The 19,370-nt window shown below is 37.1% G+C and overlaps 1 protein-coding gene and 1 pseudogene across 2 annotated transcripts in view; one reads left to right on the top strand and one right to left on the bottom strand.

Moving 5' to 3' along the window:
* The first annotated feature begins 6,342 nt into the window (after positions 1-6,342).
* On the top strand, positions 6,343-6,894 carry LOC127622481 (plasma serine protease inhibitor-like; annotated as a pseudogene).
* A 3,722-nt stretch (positions 6,895-10,616) lies between these two features.
* The window catches only part of LOC127622194 (serine/threonine-protein phosphatase 4 regulatory subunit 4-like), an 83,418-nt gene continuing 74,664 nt past the window's right edge, over positions 10,617-19,370 (bottom strand). For both annotated transcript variants that reach the window (XM_052096198.1, XM_052096197.1), the window contains 10 exons: positions 17,596-17,743; positions 17,191-17,332; positions 17,018-17,056; positions 16,795-16,866; positions 16,089-16,152; positions 15,883-15,963; positions 11,943-12,030; positions 11,758-11,819; positions 11,489-11,645; positions 10,617-11,286 (listed from right to left, as the gene is read on the bottom strand). In XM_052096198.1, coding sequence (XP_051952158.1) covers positions 11,241-11,286; positions 11,489-11,645; positions 11,758-11,819; positions 11,943-12,030; positions 15,883-15,963; positions 16,089-16,152; positions 16,795-16,866; positions 17,018-17,056; positions 17,191-17,332; positions 17,596-17,743 — 899 coding nt within the window. In that variant the 3' untranslated portion in view covers positions 10,617-11,240. The remainder of the gene's footprint in view (positions 11,287-11,488; positions 11,646-11,757; positions 11,820-11,942; positions 12,031-15,882; positions 15,964-16,088; positions 16,153-16,794; positions 16,867-17,017; positions 17,057-17,190; positions 17,333-17,595; positions 17,744-19,370) is intronic.

Genomic DNA, 19,370 nt, shown 5'->3' on the forward strand with positions numbered 1-19,370 from the left:
TTTAGTATTGCCCCTCACAATCACGCTCATCTGGTTTAGTTATCTCTCAGTCTTTATATAAATGTAATATCTTATAGTTTCACTGCTGTGTGAATGATGTCTGAGTTAGTGTTTATATGGACTAGTAGTTCTGGTTCAAGAATAGAAATGTTGGAGTGTGTTTTGCTATTTTGGTTACTGTGATCTCTATATCACATCGAGGCATTCATGTAGAAGACTTTTGTCATGGCCCCTGTGTACAATAGGGTATAACTTGCCTGTTCTTCATTGTCAATGAATATTAATCCCTAAAGAAGAAAAAGCTCAGACACAAGGGATCCATAATTCTCTTTATTGTCTACAGTATTTTTCTGGTTCAATTACCTGTAGTTAGTGTAGCAAATTAATGCAATTAGCATTTCCAAAACAGGATCATATAAAAATGATGTTCCCAACTAAGGCAATGTAACATAGACTCAGCAGAACCAGAAGGTAGATCCATTTGCAGCTTTACTTGTAAGATCACAGAATATACAACAGGCAGAGGTCAGTATCCAAAATATACAGCAACACCAAATCCAATAATCATGGTCACAAAACAGGCAGAGGGTTGAGGCAGGCAGAAAACAATGACAAAGTATTCAGTATTCCAGGAACAGATCAAGGTCAAAATGTCAAAACACGGACACAAAACACAGAAAAACACTCAGAAATGTTAGCCGGGGAAAAAACAAGACTTTGCACTGAGCCCTGTGTTTGCAGTGCTAAAATAGTCCATGAAATGGGTTACAGGTGCATTGTAATCAGTCCCGCTGAGGATAATGTGAATCGTAGTTCATAAGAACAGTTACTACTCGGATGACAGCACTCTCTGGTGGTTATCGAGTGTTCATAACAGACAAAGTGTAAAACACCCTGTATTTTGTAATACTGTATCTATTGAATTATGATGATAACTTTTTCCCAACATATAATTTGGTATTTTGAGGGTGTTTTTGTCTGTTTGTGCAAACATATATTCATGAATAACTAGTGGACAGCTTCTAATGCAGAATGCATGTGGTGGCCGTGAACTCCATCATCGATACATTAATTATGTAATTAAAGACATAATAAGAAATAAGTGGGGTCTGTGGTTGCAGTGAGAATTTGCAGTCTTGTTGATATGTGAACTTTTCTTAACACTCATAATGAACAATTTAAAACACTGTTTTTGTATATACGGTTAGTATGACATTTCTGCATAGATTATATGTCCCTTGTCAACTAGTGGCCAAATTGGTCTGTTATACTAATAATGTATCTTAAAGGGTGCTACTATCTGGGAGCTGAGATTTGACTCAAATTTGTCTCCAGATCTGACAAGGTCTCCCTTTGGCGACAGTTTGGAATGTCTTTCTTACATTAAGAAAAACTATTCATAAGCATTACCTCATGGCTAACCAGTTTAGGGAGCCACTGACCGCAAGTGTCCATGTACACACATTGAAGACATTATTAGGAACAATATTGTCCTAATAAAGTTCCAGACATGGTCTGGTTGCTGTTGTATCCCATCCGGCTCAAGGTCCAGCGTGTTGTGCAAACTGAGATGCTATTCTGCTCACTACAATTGTACAGAGTGGTTATCTGAGTTACTGTAGCCATTCTGTCAGCTCGAACCAGTCTGGCCATTCTCCGTTGACCTCTCTCATTAACAAGGTTTCTACCTGCAGAACTGCCACTAGCTGACTGCATATTTGTATTTTTTTGGCACAATTCTGAGTAAACTATAGAGACTGTTGTGCGTGAAAATTCCAGGAGATCAGCAGTTACAGAAATATTCAAACCAGCCCATCTGGAACCATCAATCATGCCAGGGTTGAAATCACTGACATCCCATTTTTACCCCATTCTGATTGTTGATGTAAACATTAACTGAAGCTCTTTATTGACTGATTAGGTAATTGCATGAATAAGTAGGCGTACAGGTGTTCCTAATCAAGATCTCAGTGATTGTATTTATTTTGGATAGGTGGGGGTTGTGCAACAGATAATAAATATGTATTGTCTGGGCCATTTATTATTACTATATTATTATTGAAAAGGGTGGGGGTGTCAGGACACTCCTGTTATTTGCTTGGGATTGGCCTAGATGGCTTGGAGGTGTTCCATTAAATCCTAAGGATAAATAGATTAAGTGGAGGTCAGAGTCTGGATTGAAGACACTCTAAACCCACTTCTCACATCTTCTCTTGTCTCTTACCTTAACTCCAAAGGATGCCTTTTGCAAAAAGCAACATGAAAGCACCTACAACCAAGCAAATGTGAGAGCCGAGCAGGTTTTTCCAACAGAGAATGGATTGCATAGATAATAATGTTCATCTGTAACAGGTAATGTAACTGAAATATAATGAACACTTCCAAAGAGTATATGAATGTTTTAGTGTGTGCATAGAATATAGGGGTACTTCATACAGAATGTGAAATAATGCCTTGATCGATTAGAGCTTAAATTTATACTTTAATATGCAACTTAATAAAACATAATAAATTGTTTATAGCAAATTGTTTATAAACATTTTAATCGAAGGTTAATAGACATTTCTATTGTTAGTGACTAACATCATCTTGCATATTTAACTCAGCAATATGCAAGTGATCAGTAATCATTATACGGTATAATATGAACACTAAATATAATAATTTTAATAAATGTTCATACTAACGTCTGTGCATTTATACAAAAATTTCCCCCAATCTTGATTTCAGTACCTGTGCTGTTATGCAGCAAAGGCAATCATCCAGAAGTGTAAAAATACCTAATCCATGCTGCTTATGAGGCATTAATTGCCTTCTCTCCCTGTTCACTTCCCCATTCCTTGTGGACATTTTCCCTGTCTTCTCCCATTTCCCCAGTATATCACTATAAATTAAAATTAACGTTACACCTGTAACTAAAAATGTATCGATTAGACTGTGAAAGTAGTACTCCTTCTCATTTATGATGGCAGTCTTAAAAGTGACATTTACAAAGCCAAATAGAGACAAACTGGCCCAGGTTTTGTGGGTGCTGAATTAGGTGTCCATGATCACAGGTGTCACGCTCTTCAGTTTGGGCCTGTTCCCAAAAGTGGAGATCCAGAAGAGGAGAGAGCTGACGTCAAACAAGATTTATTCTGTCAAACATGCTTATCTATTTTGGCTTGACTGCCTGTACGATCAACATTTTGGGGGGCAAGATCTGCTATGATACCAATTTCTTGCGATCAGACGTACCTTTTTCTTTATGTTTTGCATCCTTGTGGGGGCCCTTATGTGCTATAGACATGCGAGGCCACTGCTACATTAAGCCCACAATAGATATGCAGCTGATGCAGAACAGGATTGTGTCAATGGAGGATACTGGGACTGGTTTCACATCCAGTTGATCAATAACCCCTACCTGGATATGACCGATAGTGAAGTGGTGGAATAAGTCAATTACTGTTCCCACAATGCACTTTTAAGTACTTAATATTGACAAATTATTAATAGTAATGACAGTTAAAGGGATAGTTCACCCAAAAATGAAAATTCTGTCATCAATTACTCATGTTATTCCAAACCAATATTACTTTTTTTTTCCAGTGGATACCAAAAAGAGATGTAAAATGTTAGTTGCAGTCACCTTTCACTTTCGTTGTATGGAAAAAAGATGCACTGAACAACTTCTATGGTGTTCCACTGAAAATAAAAAAGACTGAAAAGACAAGTCATAAAGGCTTGGAACAAAAAAAGGGTTAGTAAATGATGACAGAATGTTTGGTGAACTATTCTTTACTGATGCTTGCTTTCACAGATTTCCAACACAAAGGGGCCAATTTTAAGCATGCAAGCATTAAGCGCAGATCAATGTCTTAACTAATAAGCGCAAAGTCAAAGTCAATATTTTCATTAAATCTAGGAGCAAGTGGATTTGGTGAAATCACATGCGCAAGGTGCTATTTTATTCTGGATAGGGGAACCCGGCTTTCCCCATTATTGTTCTGTCATAATCATAAGTAGCCAACATAAGAAAGGAGGATGATTTTCCAGGGGTGATGGCGGGAGGTGTGGTGCAGAAGCTTTTTCTTTACACAGATAATATTTTATTATTTGTCTACGACGCCACTAGATCTATACCTTGCCTCGCCTCTACAGAATTATCCTCAGGATACAGAGTTAATTGGTCTAAATCCGAAGGTTTGACTCTGACAGCGTACTGCCTGTTAATGGCTTTTCAGCCGGGCACATTCAAGTGGCCCAAACAGGGAATTAAGTATCACATTACTGTTTTTGGAAAAGGTCATGAGGCATCGGTGTATTACTCCCTGCTAATTCAGAGTCTGGGTGATGGAGCTTTGGCTTCTCTGAAGAGATTATGGGAGAAAGATCTATATTTGGTTTTGGAGGAGGGAGTGTATGCCAGGATTCTAAAAATTGTCAACCGCAAGTGTGCGACATATGAAATGTAATATTTTACATTGATTCTATTGGACACCCTCTAGATTGTATAGGCTTGGTCTGAAAGACACACCCACCTGCTGACGATGCCAATCAGAAGATTTGGACACAACCCATGTTTTTCAGTGATGTGTTAAGATCCAAGAATTTTGGTTGAAGGTTCAGAGTTTTATGTGTGATGCATTGGGCACTCACATTTTATTTTGCTTCAGACTCTGTATTTTAGGCGATGTGGCGGTCATTAATATAGGGGATATATACATAAAAAATTGGGTCCTAGCCAGTGTTATGATCGGCAGACAGATTGTTCTTAGGGGATGGAAGTCAGCTGGAGCACCCTCATTTCAAGAGCGGTGCACAGCGATGGGGAGGGTGGCGACATTCGAGGAAATGCCATGTAGAAGGCTAGGCAATTTAGATTCTCTCAGGTGGACGACAGCCGCTCCTCCACGACCCCCAGCAGACAGAACGCCTCTCCGCGTTCCTGGTGACTTGTGGGTACACTCCTCCGACCCTGGCAGCGGCCCTACCGCTCCAGGTGGTCAGGGAGTCACTTCCCTCATCCCCTCACGGACGGCGGTCTTCTTTCGACCCCTCCGTGTTTCTGGGGGATGGCAGGGCTCTCCTCCGCCCCTGGCAGTGGCTCCATCGCTCCAGGCGGTCAGGGAGTCCAGTCCCCACTCGCCTCGCGGTATGGATACCTCCCCCGGGTGGACAGCAGTATCGAGGACTCCACGACGGGCATCCCTCCTCCTTCCTGGGTTTCAGCACCAGTGTAAATCAGTTCAATGGAATGGAGGAGGTGAGAACCGGCTTGGCAATATAAATAATATTTTAATGATAAGTTTATTAAACAAAAGACAAAAACCCGGACATACCTGTTGGTTCGATTACACTAAGAGTCCCCATCACATATTGGATTAAAAACAAAGTGACTACTCAATCAAGAAGCATATACAGCCTAATATTTACATGGTCCTCATATTGGCCTCATATGTATCAGAGAACCCTGCCAGGTGCCTTCACACTGCTAACAATAATACTTACTGTATGATACAGAGACAATTATTAATTTGACAAATATGAATTCTTCTTCTTGAATATTTTTTATACATCCTTTACTTATTCATTCATCCAATGAACATACAGTACTATATTTTATATGTTACATGTTAGCATTATAGCCTGCCTTCATATTTATGCATTTTTCTGAAAGAGAGAGAAAAAAAAAGTTGGAACTGCTTTTGTGGGAGAAACATTGGGAAATTTTGTATGCGTTGTGTGTTTTTCACATTGTTAATATATTAATTTTTCCCCGCTTATTCATCTAATCTTGGCTTATTATGTCGCATATGTCACAAACTAGTGAAATGCAAGATTGTGGGGATATGGGTTGAGGATTACGCAGGCGGTGCTCTGTGGTTACTCGTGTAAGAATGCCATGCATGTTTTGAAAGAATATTCCGGGTTCAAAACAAAAGTTAAACTCAACCGACAGCATTTGTGGCATAATGTTGATCACCACAAAAATTTATTTGGGCTTGTCCCTCATTTTCATATATACAGTATATATATAAATATGAAAATGAGGGACAAACCCATTTTACATACAAATGTTACTTAACCCTTGTGCGACCTTCGGGACATTTTTGTCGTTTTCATTTTTTTTTTATTTTTTTTTTTTTTTTATCATTTTGGCTATATGTTAATGCCAATGGTATAAATTTGGCCAAAGGTGTGTATTTTGGGGGGAATTTGGTTATTTCAACCTCAGTTCCTAAAATACTTATATAATACACTGTGTACACAAAATAGTTACACTCAGGACCTTAAGGAATATAAAATAAAAATGCATTTAAATATTTTTCATGAAAGCACAAACAGAGCACCAGTGAAGTTATGAAGATGGGCATCCTTTCCCTCATGGTCAGGGCATCTTTCTTTGCTCTGTGTGTTCTTGGCCAAACCACAGACATGGAAGAGCTTTACTACACGGCTGTTCAGCAAGAATGCAAGCTCAAGTGATGACAATATAGGGATTTCGAACAGGGGGGCTACCTTTGGCCTAGCCACATTAGCCACAGGCTAGTGGGGCTGGTGGGACTTTTCACACCGAGCTGCTAGAGGGTATAGGTGTGGTCTCAAAGGAGAAAGATGGACTGCCAGAAAGGATTCAAGAACTACTCCTGCAGCTGAGGAAGACTACTGTTCAGATCCAGGCCACCGGCCTCTTCACATGCCAGCTTCAGCATCTGGGTTAAGCTGTTTTATGATGCAGATGATTAAAATGTAAATTATGGCAATGATCAGATGGCCAAGTGAAGTATCAATGACTATGTAAGAGGTTGAAAAGGAGACAAGGTCAAAGAGGTGGTGGACACTGTAGATCCTCAAAGCATGGTGATGTTAATCAGCAGTTTTTTTTTAAAGGTGAGAGAAACAGGAACATGATAACATTTTATCTTAAAGGGATAGTTCACCTAAATGTTAAAATTTGTATAAATTACTCACCCTCATGTTGTTTAAAACCCATTTTGAAATGTTTTTTTCTTCGAAACACAAGAAGAGATGTTAGGATCTGATAGCCTCAGTCACGAATCACTTTTATTATATGGAAAAAAAGATGTAATGATAGTGAATGGAAACTGATGCTGTTTGCCTATTATGCATATCTCTTTTTTTGCTCCACAGAAGAAATTAAGTCATACAGGTTTGAAAAAACATAAGGGTGAGTAAATGATGACAGAATTGTGTGAACTATCACTTTTACATTTCATGTGCCAGTTGCAAAGAAAATACATGAACATAAGAAGTTAATATATGCTTTGAATAGTAAGATATCCTTCTCTTGATCTTTAACAGGTCAGTGTCTGCAACCAAAAATATTTTGGTTACCAACTATTACTACAGTAAAATGACCTTTGACCATAATTTGTATTTTTAAAGAAATTATTAAAAGAGGAGTCAGGAAACAGAATGGAAAAATAATTGAACCTGGGTCGAGATTACTTGCCACTGAAACAACAATTACAATGTAGTTTGTAGTAAATTTTTGTTTCCAATAGACTATTAAGGTGCAAATAGCTGTGATGTGTGGCAGGTGCTATTTACACCAGGGTACAAATAGTCACTCCAGAAGAGAAAAAACAAACAAATGTGATATGAATGGATTTATTAAATTAGTTAAATCTACATCAAACACATGCTGAGCAGCCAAAGAGTACTGCATACTTAAAGGGCTATTTCACCTAAAAATGAAAGTTTTATCATCATTTGGTCACCTTTATTTGGTTCCAAACCTGTATGACTTTCTTACTTCCACAGAACACAAAAAGAGATATTAGGCAAAATGTTGGCCTTCCATACAGTGAAAGCAAATGGTGGCTGAGGCTAACATCAAGTCTAACATCACCCTTTTTGTTTCATGGAAGATAGAAAGATGTAAAAAATTTGAAATGACAAGTAAAGTCAATGTTTACTCATATAACAGATTTAAAAGCAACAGAAGTTGACCCAAAGTGCTGCACATTTCTGAAAAACATGAGGGTGAATAATTCAACACAGAATTTTCATTTGTGAGTGACCTGTTTGGGAACTATCATTTTAACAGTACTGTATATAGTCACCCTGTATAAACAAGCAACTCTAAACCATATAAGGCAAAAATCTGTTGTTGTTGTTTTCTGAAGACAAATTTCAAATCTACAAAAGATCAAGTTTGTCTCTCTCTTCAGAAGTTGGAAGTTCGGTTGCCCAGATTTTCACTGAGAAGCAGTCTTATTCATGGATAAGTGCCTGCCAAGTCTGGGCATTAAAAAGATCTTCGAGAACAGTACAGACCTTTCTAGAATCAGCACCGAAGCCGGCCTGAATCTGTCAGAGGTATGAGATTCTTTACAGTATAGGGGGAAGGATGAACAAATATAACGACATGACAAAAGTGAAAGACTAGAATATATAAGAAGGTAATGACACATTTGGGGTATTAAATAGACAATTGTTGAACAGACAATTTTTTATGTTTATTGCACTTTGTATAAATTTAATTGATAAATAAAAAAGTCACACACACAAGTGTCGGACAGCTGTCCGTAAATTTCTCTCTCTGTAGCAATGCCGTCATCGGTTTGCCGTGATTAGGGGCCGGAATCATGACCTGGCCACACCCTCCACCCTGCCACATTCCTCCCTCGTTCTCTCAGGCCAGGGAGCCCCCAGCATGACGTACATCCCCACCCCCCTCTTTCCCTGGGGAGGGGCGTGCCTTCCGCCCCATCTGTCGGCAGGTCATCCCCGTCTACCTGGATGAGTAAGGGGACAAGGGGAAGGAAAAAAATTTATAAATGTGGCTCCTACATGCCGTAACAGCGATCGTGCCAAATTAACAAAACATTTTAAAAAAGAGAGGGAAAGGCCAACACAGAGTAGTAGTGGGAGATAGAGGAGAGAGAGAAAAAAAATTACTTGCCGGTCCTCCGATATGCCGTAGCTTGGTCCTCGGCCACTCCTCCACCCTCTAATGCATTACAGCCGCACCTCCCCGGGAGGATCAGAGGCAGTCCTCCGGCCCCTGGCGGACGGAACGCCCCACCGCGTTGGCAAGGACTCAACTATGGTGCATCCCTCCTCCTTCCTGGGTTCTGGCACCAGTGTATTTGGAGTTAAAGGGAAAGGAGGCGAGAACCGGCTTGATAATATAAAAAATTGTTTAATATAAAACTGAATCAAAAAAGACAAACACACACACAGGTGTCTGTAAATCTCTTTCTCTGTCGCATCGCCATCTTCGGTCGGCCTTTATCCCTCTCGAGGGCTAATTAGCCTGATAAGGGGCCGGCCACACACCCGGCCCCACCCTCCCACATTGACTTATAAATAACCATATTTAAAAATATCAAAATATTTACTCAGCATGTATATTAGTATTACACAGTAATTACAATGTAAAAAAAAAAAAAAAAAAAAAAGTGCCAATTTTCTGTATTTATTAAAATTTTCAGAATCAATAATTCTCAAAACTAAATTATGTATATAAATTATACAAAATGGTGGTGAAAGATATGATATATGACTGTGGTGAACTTTTATCACTAGATAGGAGGATAGGCTTACGGCATGGTGAGCTTACTGTCTCTATGTTAATTAATTATGAGCATACATTGACCTATGTCCCCCTGGTTCCAGGTAGTACAGAAAGTCACGTGGAGGTGGATGAGACAGGAGGGTCAGTGGCCGACGCCTCTAGCAATCTCGTCATGACCCCTCTTCCTCCAAGGCTCACTTTCAACCAACCAACCCTTCCTTTTCGTCTTCTAGTATGAGGCCATAAAATTAATCCTCTACATAGGACAAGTGGTTTACCTAACCAAGAATTAATCATGAATAGAAAAACTACCTATCATGATTACAGTCTACTTCTTACCCATCCAATTACATAAATCAAATCCTCACAATTTGTTTTGCTTGGATAACCAACTTAAATTAAATGTAATGTTCATCTACACAAACTAACAGTTTTCTTTAAAGATGCACTTAGTAATATTCGTGTTTATGTTGCGCTGACACCTAGTGGCATAGATGCATTTTCACATTTTTCTTATGTTCGCATTTACCAATAGGCCATTGTAGAAATACCCTATATGCAGTCAGCCATGATTCACATATTTTTGCAAGTAAAGGTGTTAAATTTCAGGGGGTTATTGAGATAAAACATATGTAAGAACAACAAAAAAAGTAATTTTAGAGTTACACATTTCAGTTTCCTAACAAAACTTCATCAAATTGATTTGAGTAATTTTTTATAAATTGAATATTTTAAGTTTAATTTAATTTTGTTAATAAATTATGCAATTCAATTTGATGGAATTATGTTATAATATTAAAAAAAATTGAGAGTAAGATTTCAACAGTGCTCATTAATATCATTGCAACGCCATATGTAGAATAAATTAGCTTTTTCTTTAAGACTGATGTGAGTGAACACACTATATTCTAAAATGCTATTCTACTATTTCTAACTTTTGAAAAGCTTAGCAGAAAAAAATCAGTGTGCACCTTTAATATGAAATAAAAGAGCATTAGTATAATATACTGTAGTCACAACACAATATGCAGTTTTGTATGCAAGTGTATTTTTTAGTATGCAAGAAAACAAATGTAAATGTATAGTGATTTAAATGGTTTATTTAAGAGGTTTATTGATGTGTAACTCACAAAGTATAGTGTTACATGTCTTGTCATCTTTTCAAGTAACTTTCTTTGTGCTTCTGTTTGCCTTCTCAACTCATTGAGAAGTGAAACTCATTAAAGCACATGATATTCAACATGAATTGAAATTATTGGGTACTAAGATGTTGGCGTTAATAAGTCAGGTGCTAGGCAACACCAGGCACAGTCTCATTGGTAGAATGGGATGAAGAGCTCCAGAACTCTGAGGCGTCAATCATAAAAATACATAGTGCTTCATTTTCTCTTAGCCACTTCAAAAATATAAAACAGAGAATTTGCACAGCATGCTATAATACAAGAAACTAAATAATGAGGCAGTAAATTAAATACATTAATTACTCCTCAACACTTATTTTCATTTTATGACAATTGGTGTATTTTTCTGTGAAATAAGGCAGAGATGGATCAATGCAGACCTTTCGGTTTCTGGTATAAAGGAGACAGGACACATTAAAAGGGGGATAATGCTGCTGCAAAATGGATGCCAGTGGGCCATGAGCTCCTTCTTCAAGCCCAATTACAAGGAAAGTTATATGCATCAAGTCAGAAACTGCCAGGCAAAGTGGTAGTCACTCTCTCCCAGACTGCATTCCGAATGAATTTGACTTCCGTTGTCTGTCAGAAATAAACAGAAAAACAAACAACGAAGAGAGGTTTAAGATGGATGAAACATTCAAGTTAATAATGACAAAATACACTATGACTTCACCTAAGATGTCATTTGTTTAATAAAGATTATAAAGAGTTGATTGACAAGTAAAGCAACAGTATATGAGAACACTTTATGAGACAGTCTAGAAAAGTTAGTAAGACGTACACACTGAGCTTCCTGGACTGTGTGTCTTTACTCCCATTACTCCGGTGATCCACAGAGCTGCTTGTGTTGCTGCGGATCAGAACAGGCATGGAGGAGGTGGATGGGGTGGAGGAGATCGATGAAGAAGCATTGAAGTGGTGGGGTCGCAGGCTATCATCTGGAACACAAAAGGAGAACAGGCAAGTGAGATGAAACAGATAAACAACTAGATAAAGTTTTAGGCAAGGACCACAAATCATTGTGATTTAGGATGAAATTCCATTAGTTACCATTTATTGGTAGCATAGTGCTCTTTACTGATCCAGGGCAACTTCCTGAATCCTTCACTTTTCTAAAGAAAATTGTGAGTTAAAAAAATAAATGCAATGTAATTATTACTGGTAGTAATAGAAAGCAGCTTTGATGATACGTGGTGATTTTGGCACATAAGACATGAAATGAGTATGTTACTTACAATGTTTTTTCTGAGTTTGTCATCTTGGGTGTCGTGGGATGGCTAAGGGAACGACTTCGAGATAGTTTGGCCCTCCGCATCTCCTTACCTGAAAACATAGCTGATGTAATTGATATTGGGAGAAAAGATGTCCAACTTTTTGGAGTCCACTTATTTTCCACAGAAATTTTAGATGAGCACTAATAGGGAAAGTTCATCCAAAATTATGCCATAATGTACGCACCCTCATGTTGTTTCAAACCAGTATGACATTCTGTTCTGTAATCAGGGATTTTCATGCATTGAAAATTTTCGGTTGCCAACTATGTGAAATTTCGGGCCGCCGAAACAAAAATGAATAATATTTGTCTCGTTTTTGCCTCTGTATCTGTGTATGTGCAGTGCGACTGAAGCCTGGTGTTGGTGTGAATGTGCTCAGTGTGATGCACTCATCATCATAGAACCACCTGCAAGGGATCCGCTCTGCTGGATTATTTTGACATGCACCAAAATAACGGTTTTTCAAATACACATCATCACCCTTACTAAAATCTATCATGATTTTACAGCAGTAACAGTAACTGTGGAATTTTTTTTTTAAATGTTGCAGTTTCATATTAAATAATCTATTTGGTGAAATCTATTATACTTTTTTATTACAACAGTGGCAGGTGTAGTTAAAGTGTGTAGGCCAATATTCTTCATAAATAATTTTGTTTAATATATATTTTTACATAAATAAATTCAGCAAGCTTAGTTATAATATTATGGCTGTGTATCATATACTGATTAAAGTGCTTTACTTTAGTGAAAATGTTTGTATCCTACTCAATAACAGATATCGGTTTCCTTTTATTTGGCAATTTTAAACATTTTGTAATCTTTAGTAATCTGAAGGCAAACAAAACCAGATTGTTTACTAATATCAAACATCATTCAAACAGAACATATATTAAACAGGAGGGAAACTTTGTCAATAATTTCTCGATAAATCTTGGTGGTCCAAACTTTAATTAACCTAATTAACCGCTTTATGTACTTGCCCTTATTTAAATAAATAATAAATGTATTATTTCTAAATCAAAATCGACTGGTAGAAGTGAAGAGCGTGCCGATACAATCACTGTACTAGTCATGATTTGTGTATCAGTACAGTTGATTCAAAATGATTAATAATACTTACATTCTCTACAATTTAAAGGAGGATATATCCAAATTCTGACAAGAATAAAATGTTCTATGCATTGGAAAGAAGCGTGTCACTGTCATAGAAATATGCCTGGCATTCATCAATGATGCAGTTAATGCACAAAAAACACAAGTCCATATTTCTATTCTTTTAATTAATTGCACACAGTCCATTTACACTACCAACTTCTTATAAATGTGCAGTCTTTGCTTAAATCGTTGGTGTTTGAGGGAATGGACTATATAATAGGACGCAGAAGCTGGAATATCTGAAGAAGAACCTCAGAATTTAATTGAACCTGATCCATCCCTTTTGCACGTTGCGGCCATGATTTCGCCAAACACACTTGCATCTAGACTTAGCGCATGCTTGCATGAAAATACAAAAATGTTATGCCGATGCCCATTGACTTTGCGCTTATGAATTAAGGCAGTGGTTCCCAACCTTTCCCATCTTGTGGCCCACCCAACCAAACACATAAGTTTCCACAGCCTACTACAAGATGTCAAGGATAATAATTAACAAAATGGATGAACAAAATAAAACAATTAAACCACACAACGTAGAATCTTTGTGACTTACCTAATGTGATGGCTGGTGTTGTTTTGCTGATATCAAGTGCAATATGTCAGGTTGAAGAGAGGAAAGTTGCAACGGAGAACTAGCTAAACGTTAAGCATTATTTATGTATTTTGTCTTTAGTGCCACCAATGCAGAAAATCTAGCATTGCATAACTTTGTTGTTGAAATGTCATAAAAAATCTCAAAGCCTTGTCCGAAAGATCCGGATACTCGGATAGAGTGTGAATTCAAAAATTCATCAAAGATTTTTGTGAAAATTATAAATTTAAAGCACTACCACAAGATAGGTCGATAAGGCTATCCTGCTCCTTTGTACTCAAACTTGCACACAGTTTCACAAAAGGGTGTTCAATCCAGGTAACCTGAACATCTGTAACAGTAGTCACGCAACTGGCTCTTCAGACCTTTGAGTTACTCTTCAATCAATTTTGCAGCTGAGACAGGAAGGCTCAGGGCTTCTTCTGTCAAAAAATCGGAAAAATTCCCAAATTATTCATAATTTTATTTACAAATAAGCCCACATGTCCAGTTTCTTTATTGTGGCTTCAGTTTTATTTTGGACATGAAAAGCCATCACTGATTTGCCCTGAAGACTCAAGTTCAGTCCATTTAAGTGATTCAAATTTCCGAAAGGTAGGACAATTTTGCAAGCCACTGAAAATCTCTCATTTTGACAGTTACAATTTTGAATCGGATAAAAAAAATTCGTACTTCATTCTGTAATTCAAAGAGACGAGTCAGCACCTTGCCCCGAGAAAGCCATGGTAACTCAGTGTGTAAAAGTAGTTGAACAAGGTCACTGCCAATTTCTTCAGAGCACTTGAAACAAATGTGACTGAAGAGGCCTAGTATTTATTAAATATTTTAACTGCAACATCCAAAACACACTTGAGATCTGTGGACATTTTCTTAGTAGCTAGTGCTTACCGATGTAAACTGCAGTAGACGGAGGTCACAATCAGCACCAACCTTTTCACACGCACAATGAATCAATTCCGATGTCCCACCATCACTCTGGCTCCATCTGTACTCAGGCCAATGCATTTTGACCATTCCATTCCATTTGATACAATAAACTAATTCAAAATATCAAATATGGCTTCAGCAGTTGATTGAGTCAGCAGTGACTTACAGTAAAGGAATTCCTCTTGTAATTCTCCATTATGTTCATCCCTTACATAAGCAAGGAGGTTGGAATGGTTTGCAATATCCAAAGATTCATCCAATTGTAGGGCATAAAAGCAACTCTCACAAATGCTTCTAATCAACTGCTGAGTTACATCATCTGCCATTACGTTTATTATTCTTTCAATTGTATTGTCTGAAAGTGAAATCAGATTTAACTGCTTGAGGGCCTTTTCTCCCAACATCCCACCAACCATTTCTTTTGCGGCAGGTAAAATCAAATTCTCACCAGTTGCATGAGGTTTTCCAGCCTTTGCGATAAGCGCTGCCACACAATAGGATGCCTCCACTGCTTTACTATTGTCATTGCCAGTGCGCAAAGTTTAAAGTTTTTTTTTCCTGCTTTGGTACTCTCAAAAAACTTCCAAGTGATGATGTAGTTTGTTTGTTTTCAAAGTTTCATTTGACAAAAATTCTGAGCACACAAAACACAGCAGTAGCTGATTGTTCTCAGTTTCCACACATGGGAACCTAGTGCTAGGTAATCACTGTTGTAATTTCTTAGTTTAGCTTTATTTTTAGTCTTTTCGATGTCAGAAACTGTTGGAGCTGTTTCCTTACTTGTCCTTTTGAGAGACCCTGTTGATAACCACTTATCCATATTCACGTCTGCTGTACAGTTACTGCATCAGGCACAGGTAGTTTAATGAAAAATCGGTTTATTGGTAACACAGAAAACCAATCAGTGAGCCCGTGAAGTGAATGCACAATAATAACAGTCTCATATTTTTGTTGTGCTATTTAGTTATGTATTTAGTTATGGTATTTAATTTTTACTTATAGTATATTTAAGGTTGAAAACCACTGACTTAAGGCATTGCATTGCGCTTAACACTTGCACTCTTAAAATAGGGCGCAACATGTTATAATGGTAACGCTGCATCAAATGGGAAAACATTTTCTTGTGGTAGTTGTCTGCCATGTTTTAAAGACAAATCAAATATTGTATTTATGGCCTCTATTATTCATTTACACCAATCAATGTATTTCGGGGAGTATGCTGACCAGTAGAAGTGGATGATGTTGCTCCTAATGTAGATCCTGACATTCCTTTACTACCAGAAAGACTAGTCTTGCTGTCTCTTCCTGCAGTGAATAACAATTACATAACAAGCAAGTGATCAGCATATAGTGTACTTTTGGAAATGTGACATTTGTAACAAGACAAAATACGATATTTAACAGAGAGGGTCTAAATGAACGTCACTCACGTTTCTTGTCACCATGTTTCTCACCAACTAGTTTCACCTCACTCTGCTGTCGTTCTAGCCGTTCCTATGTATTACACAAACACAATATAGGAACCAGCATTTAAAACTTTTGTGTTTTGAAGGACCATTTATTGAAAAAAAAAATCTAAACTTCCTTGATGTATTGGGGAAATGTTTTTTGGTGTACAGGACAATGACATTTACTGTTAGTTTCAGAATGCAAAACTTTCCTCCTCAATCCAAAAGACCTTCTATTGAAACTAAGTTTAAAAAGGCAGCTCGTTCTGAAACTATTGAATATCTGATGTTAGAAAAGTCTGATACATTGACAATAACTGCACTCATTTACACATCAAATCTGGCTATTCACCAATATGGCCAGCCAATCATGGTGAAGTAATAAGAAGAAAGTATAATAGTAAGATAGGAAGTAGGATATTAATAAAAACCAGGAGAGGAAACTAATATTCCAGTTGGTATACATAACTAACTATAAGAATAAAACATGGGCAAAGTCAAAATGTAATGTAGGCTATAAAAAGAGGCTGGTACCGAATCAATTTATCTTAATCTGACTGCAAACCCACAAATTGAAAGTGATCATAGCATTACAGAATCCACAAGCAAAGAGGTGTTTAAGAAATTTAGATTTTTATAATAGCATTTTTTGGTACAAGTGGACATCAAAAAAGTTGAAATTTTTCACCATTTCAAGTAAAAGAGTCTCTTCCTTCTCCTTCTTCTGATCCAAGAGCTCTCTTTCATGTGTTTTATGGTACTGCAAAAGTTATTTTAAAACTTTAGATTCAGATTACAAAATTATTAAAAGTATTCAGATACAGAATGCTGCTATGTTGTAAGATGGCCTGACAGTATTAGCACCTTAACAACTAAAAGGGAAGGTGGAAAAGGTCACAGATCTTTCATACCTGCTCTGTAATGTCCATTTTGTCTACCTCCAGAACTATCTGAGAAAAAACAGTAACAGTTTGAGGATAATAATAATATCTAATTCACTTGTAATTAATAAACGTATATATTCTTTCTCTAAATGCTAAATCTTTTTAATATAAAGTAGCCTATAGAAGACAAGCCACCTCACCCTGTGCAAAGTTGCCACTACATCTTTGTCCTTTTCGCAGCATAACAATTTTCGCAAACAGAACTCAAGCTGCTGAAGCAGACGTTTTTCTGCCGGTCTGATGGTAGATCTCAGTTTGGGCAGCATATAACATATCTTGTACCTGTCAGGGTCACAGACTCATAGATTACATATTGCATAGCAGAATTGATTTTGAACTGCCTCAGAAATCAATGAATTAGCTTCATGATCCCCCCACACCCATTAATTTTGTATTAATATTTGACAAAAACATATAGATTACTATAAAAGCAAAGGCCTATTAAACCATTAATAAACAATGAATTAAACCATTAGGTAAAACCATTTAAATTTATGGCACAGAAAACAGGGATACAGTGACAGATATTAAAAAGCATTTCTCACCTGACATTGGCCACAGGGTCACTGACCAACTCGAGCGCTGGAATAAGGAAATGTTTACAAAAATATGATTTGGAGAAGAGGTCTATTATGATCTCACACAGATCCAGGTACCGCAGCCTGTTCCAATAGCTTCTACCTTGAGCAAGCTCTAAAAATCAGAAGAGAAAAACAAATTATCATCTCATATCAGGCACGAGGCTGCAGATAATCACAGTCATGCTGATATTCAGTACAACTGTGAGTGTGATTGTGATATTTCTTTCATCCAACATTTTTATATATACAAGTAGGGCTGCAACTAACGATTATTTTTATAATCGACTAATCTAACGATTTTTAGAACGATTAATCGACTATTCGGCAACTACTGCAATGATTAATCGTTAGCTCTTAACCGATTATTCAGCTTGTGCCCGACTTAAAAAGTTGTTTTAAATGTGCTTACTAACAATAAAGAGGACAAAATCATATTTTAAAAATACCTCTAAATGACATTCACTAAATTAAAGGGGAAAAACTACTTGGATTTCTATTGTTTAATTAATTAAACATTTCACTGCAAAAACTCCTATTTTATTAAGTGTTTTTGTCTTGTTTTCCATTTAACATTATCAAAAAATCCTTAAAACAAGATATATTTACTTGAGAAACAACATATAAGATATTTAGACTTGCTTTAAGAGACTGTATCTTAAATATGTGTATTTTTTCACTTATTCATATTTCTGCCAGGGCAGTAAAGAAAAAAATATACTCATATTCAAGATATTTGCTCTAAAAGCAAGTCTAAATGTCTTATATGCTGATTCTCAGGTGAATGTATCTTGTTTTAAGGATTTTAAATATTAAAATGAATTAAATATTATATTCAAAATTCTCCGATAACAATTTAGTCATCTGCAGTATGGCTGCTAAAGTAAATTTTTCAGATATTTATATTTGAAATCAAACCAAAAAAGGCAAATCAAAAACATTTTTTTTTGCATTGTATAATGGGCTAAGACTACACCCTCTCACCTTTTTGTTCACTTGATTTCGATTTTCTTCACCATAAGATACACACTGTGTCACTATGTCGCGAGCAATCACTATAAACAAAATCTAGCTTCAGCAAGCATGCGCCAGTGATGAGCGTCTCCGCACGAAACAGTGTATCAGCCGGGAGAAGTTTGAAACTCTCTCGTGACTCCGACCGCACAGACAAATGACAGTTTCGGAGTTTGTGCTTATTTATAAAGCCCGCTTCCTTATTATTTAAACTTTAGTAAAGGATGCATTAAATACAGTATATAACGGCGCAGTGTTTCCTTTTTAGATCTCTGACAGGCAAGTTTTGCTCAAGCGGAACACCAGGTACAGCTCCGCTTTATTTGACGGTCGCACTGCTTCTGCATTTACTTATTTTGTATTATAATTAATTATAATACTCTGCTATCTACATCACCTTAATCTGTTTGTAAAGTTTGGAGTGCGTCTGTACTGTGAGCTGTTCTTACTTCCTCTCCTCAATCAAGTGCGAGCTGAAGTGCTGCTCTCCCGCGTCATCATTAGCGTTTCAAAAGATCTCATGTTGTGTTAAAAGAAATCAGACGACTATTCGACAGTGAACATTTTTGTAGACAATTTTTTATTGTCGACGTTGTCAATAATGTTGACTAATCGTTTCAGCCCTCAGTAGTATGGAGTAACTTAAGACTTTAAACACAATATGGCCTGGTATTATGTTTAAATTTGCTTCAATAACAAAAATACTTAAAAAAGAAGCAGGATCAACT

Source organism: Xyrauchen texanus, chromosome 28 (genome assembly GCF_025860055.1).
Source record: "Xyrauchen texanus isolate HMW12.3.18 chromosome 28, RBS_HiC_50CHRs, whole genome shotgun sequence".
NCBI classification, from domain to species: Eukaryota; Metazoa; Chordata; class Actinopteri; order Cypriniformes; family Catostomidae; genus Xyrauchen; species Xyrauchen texanus.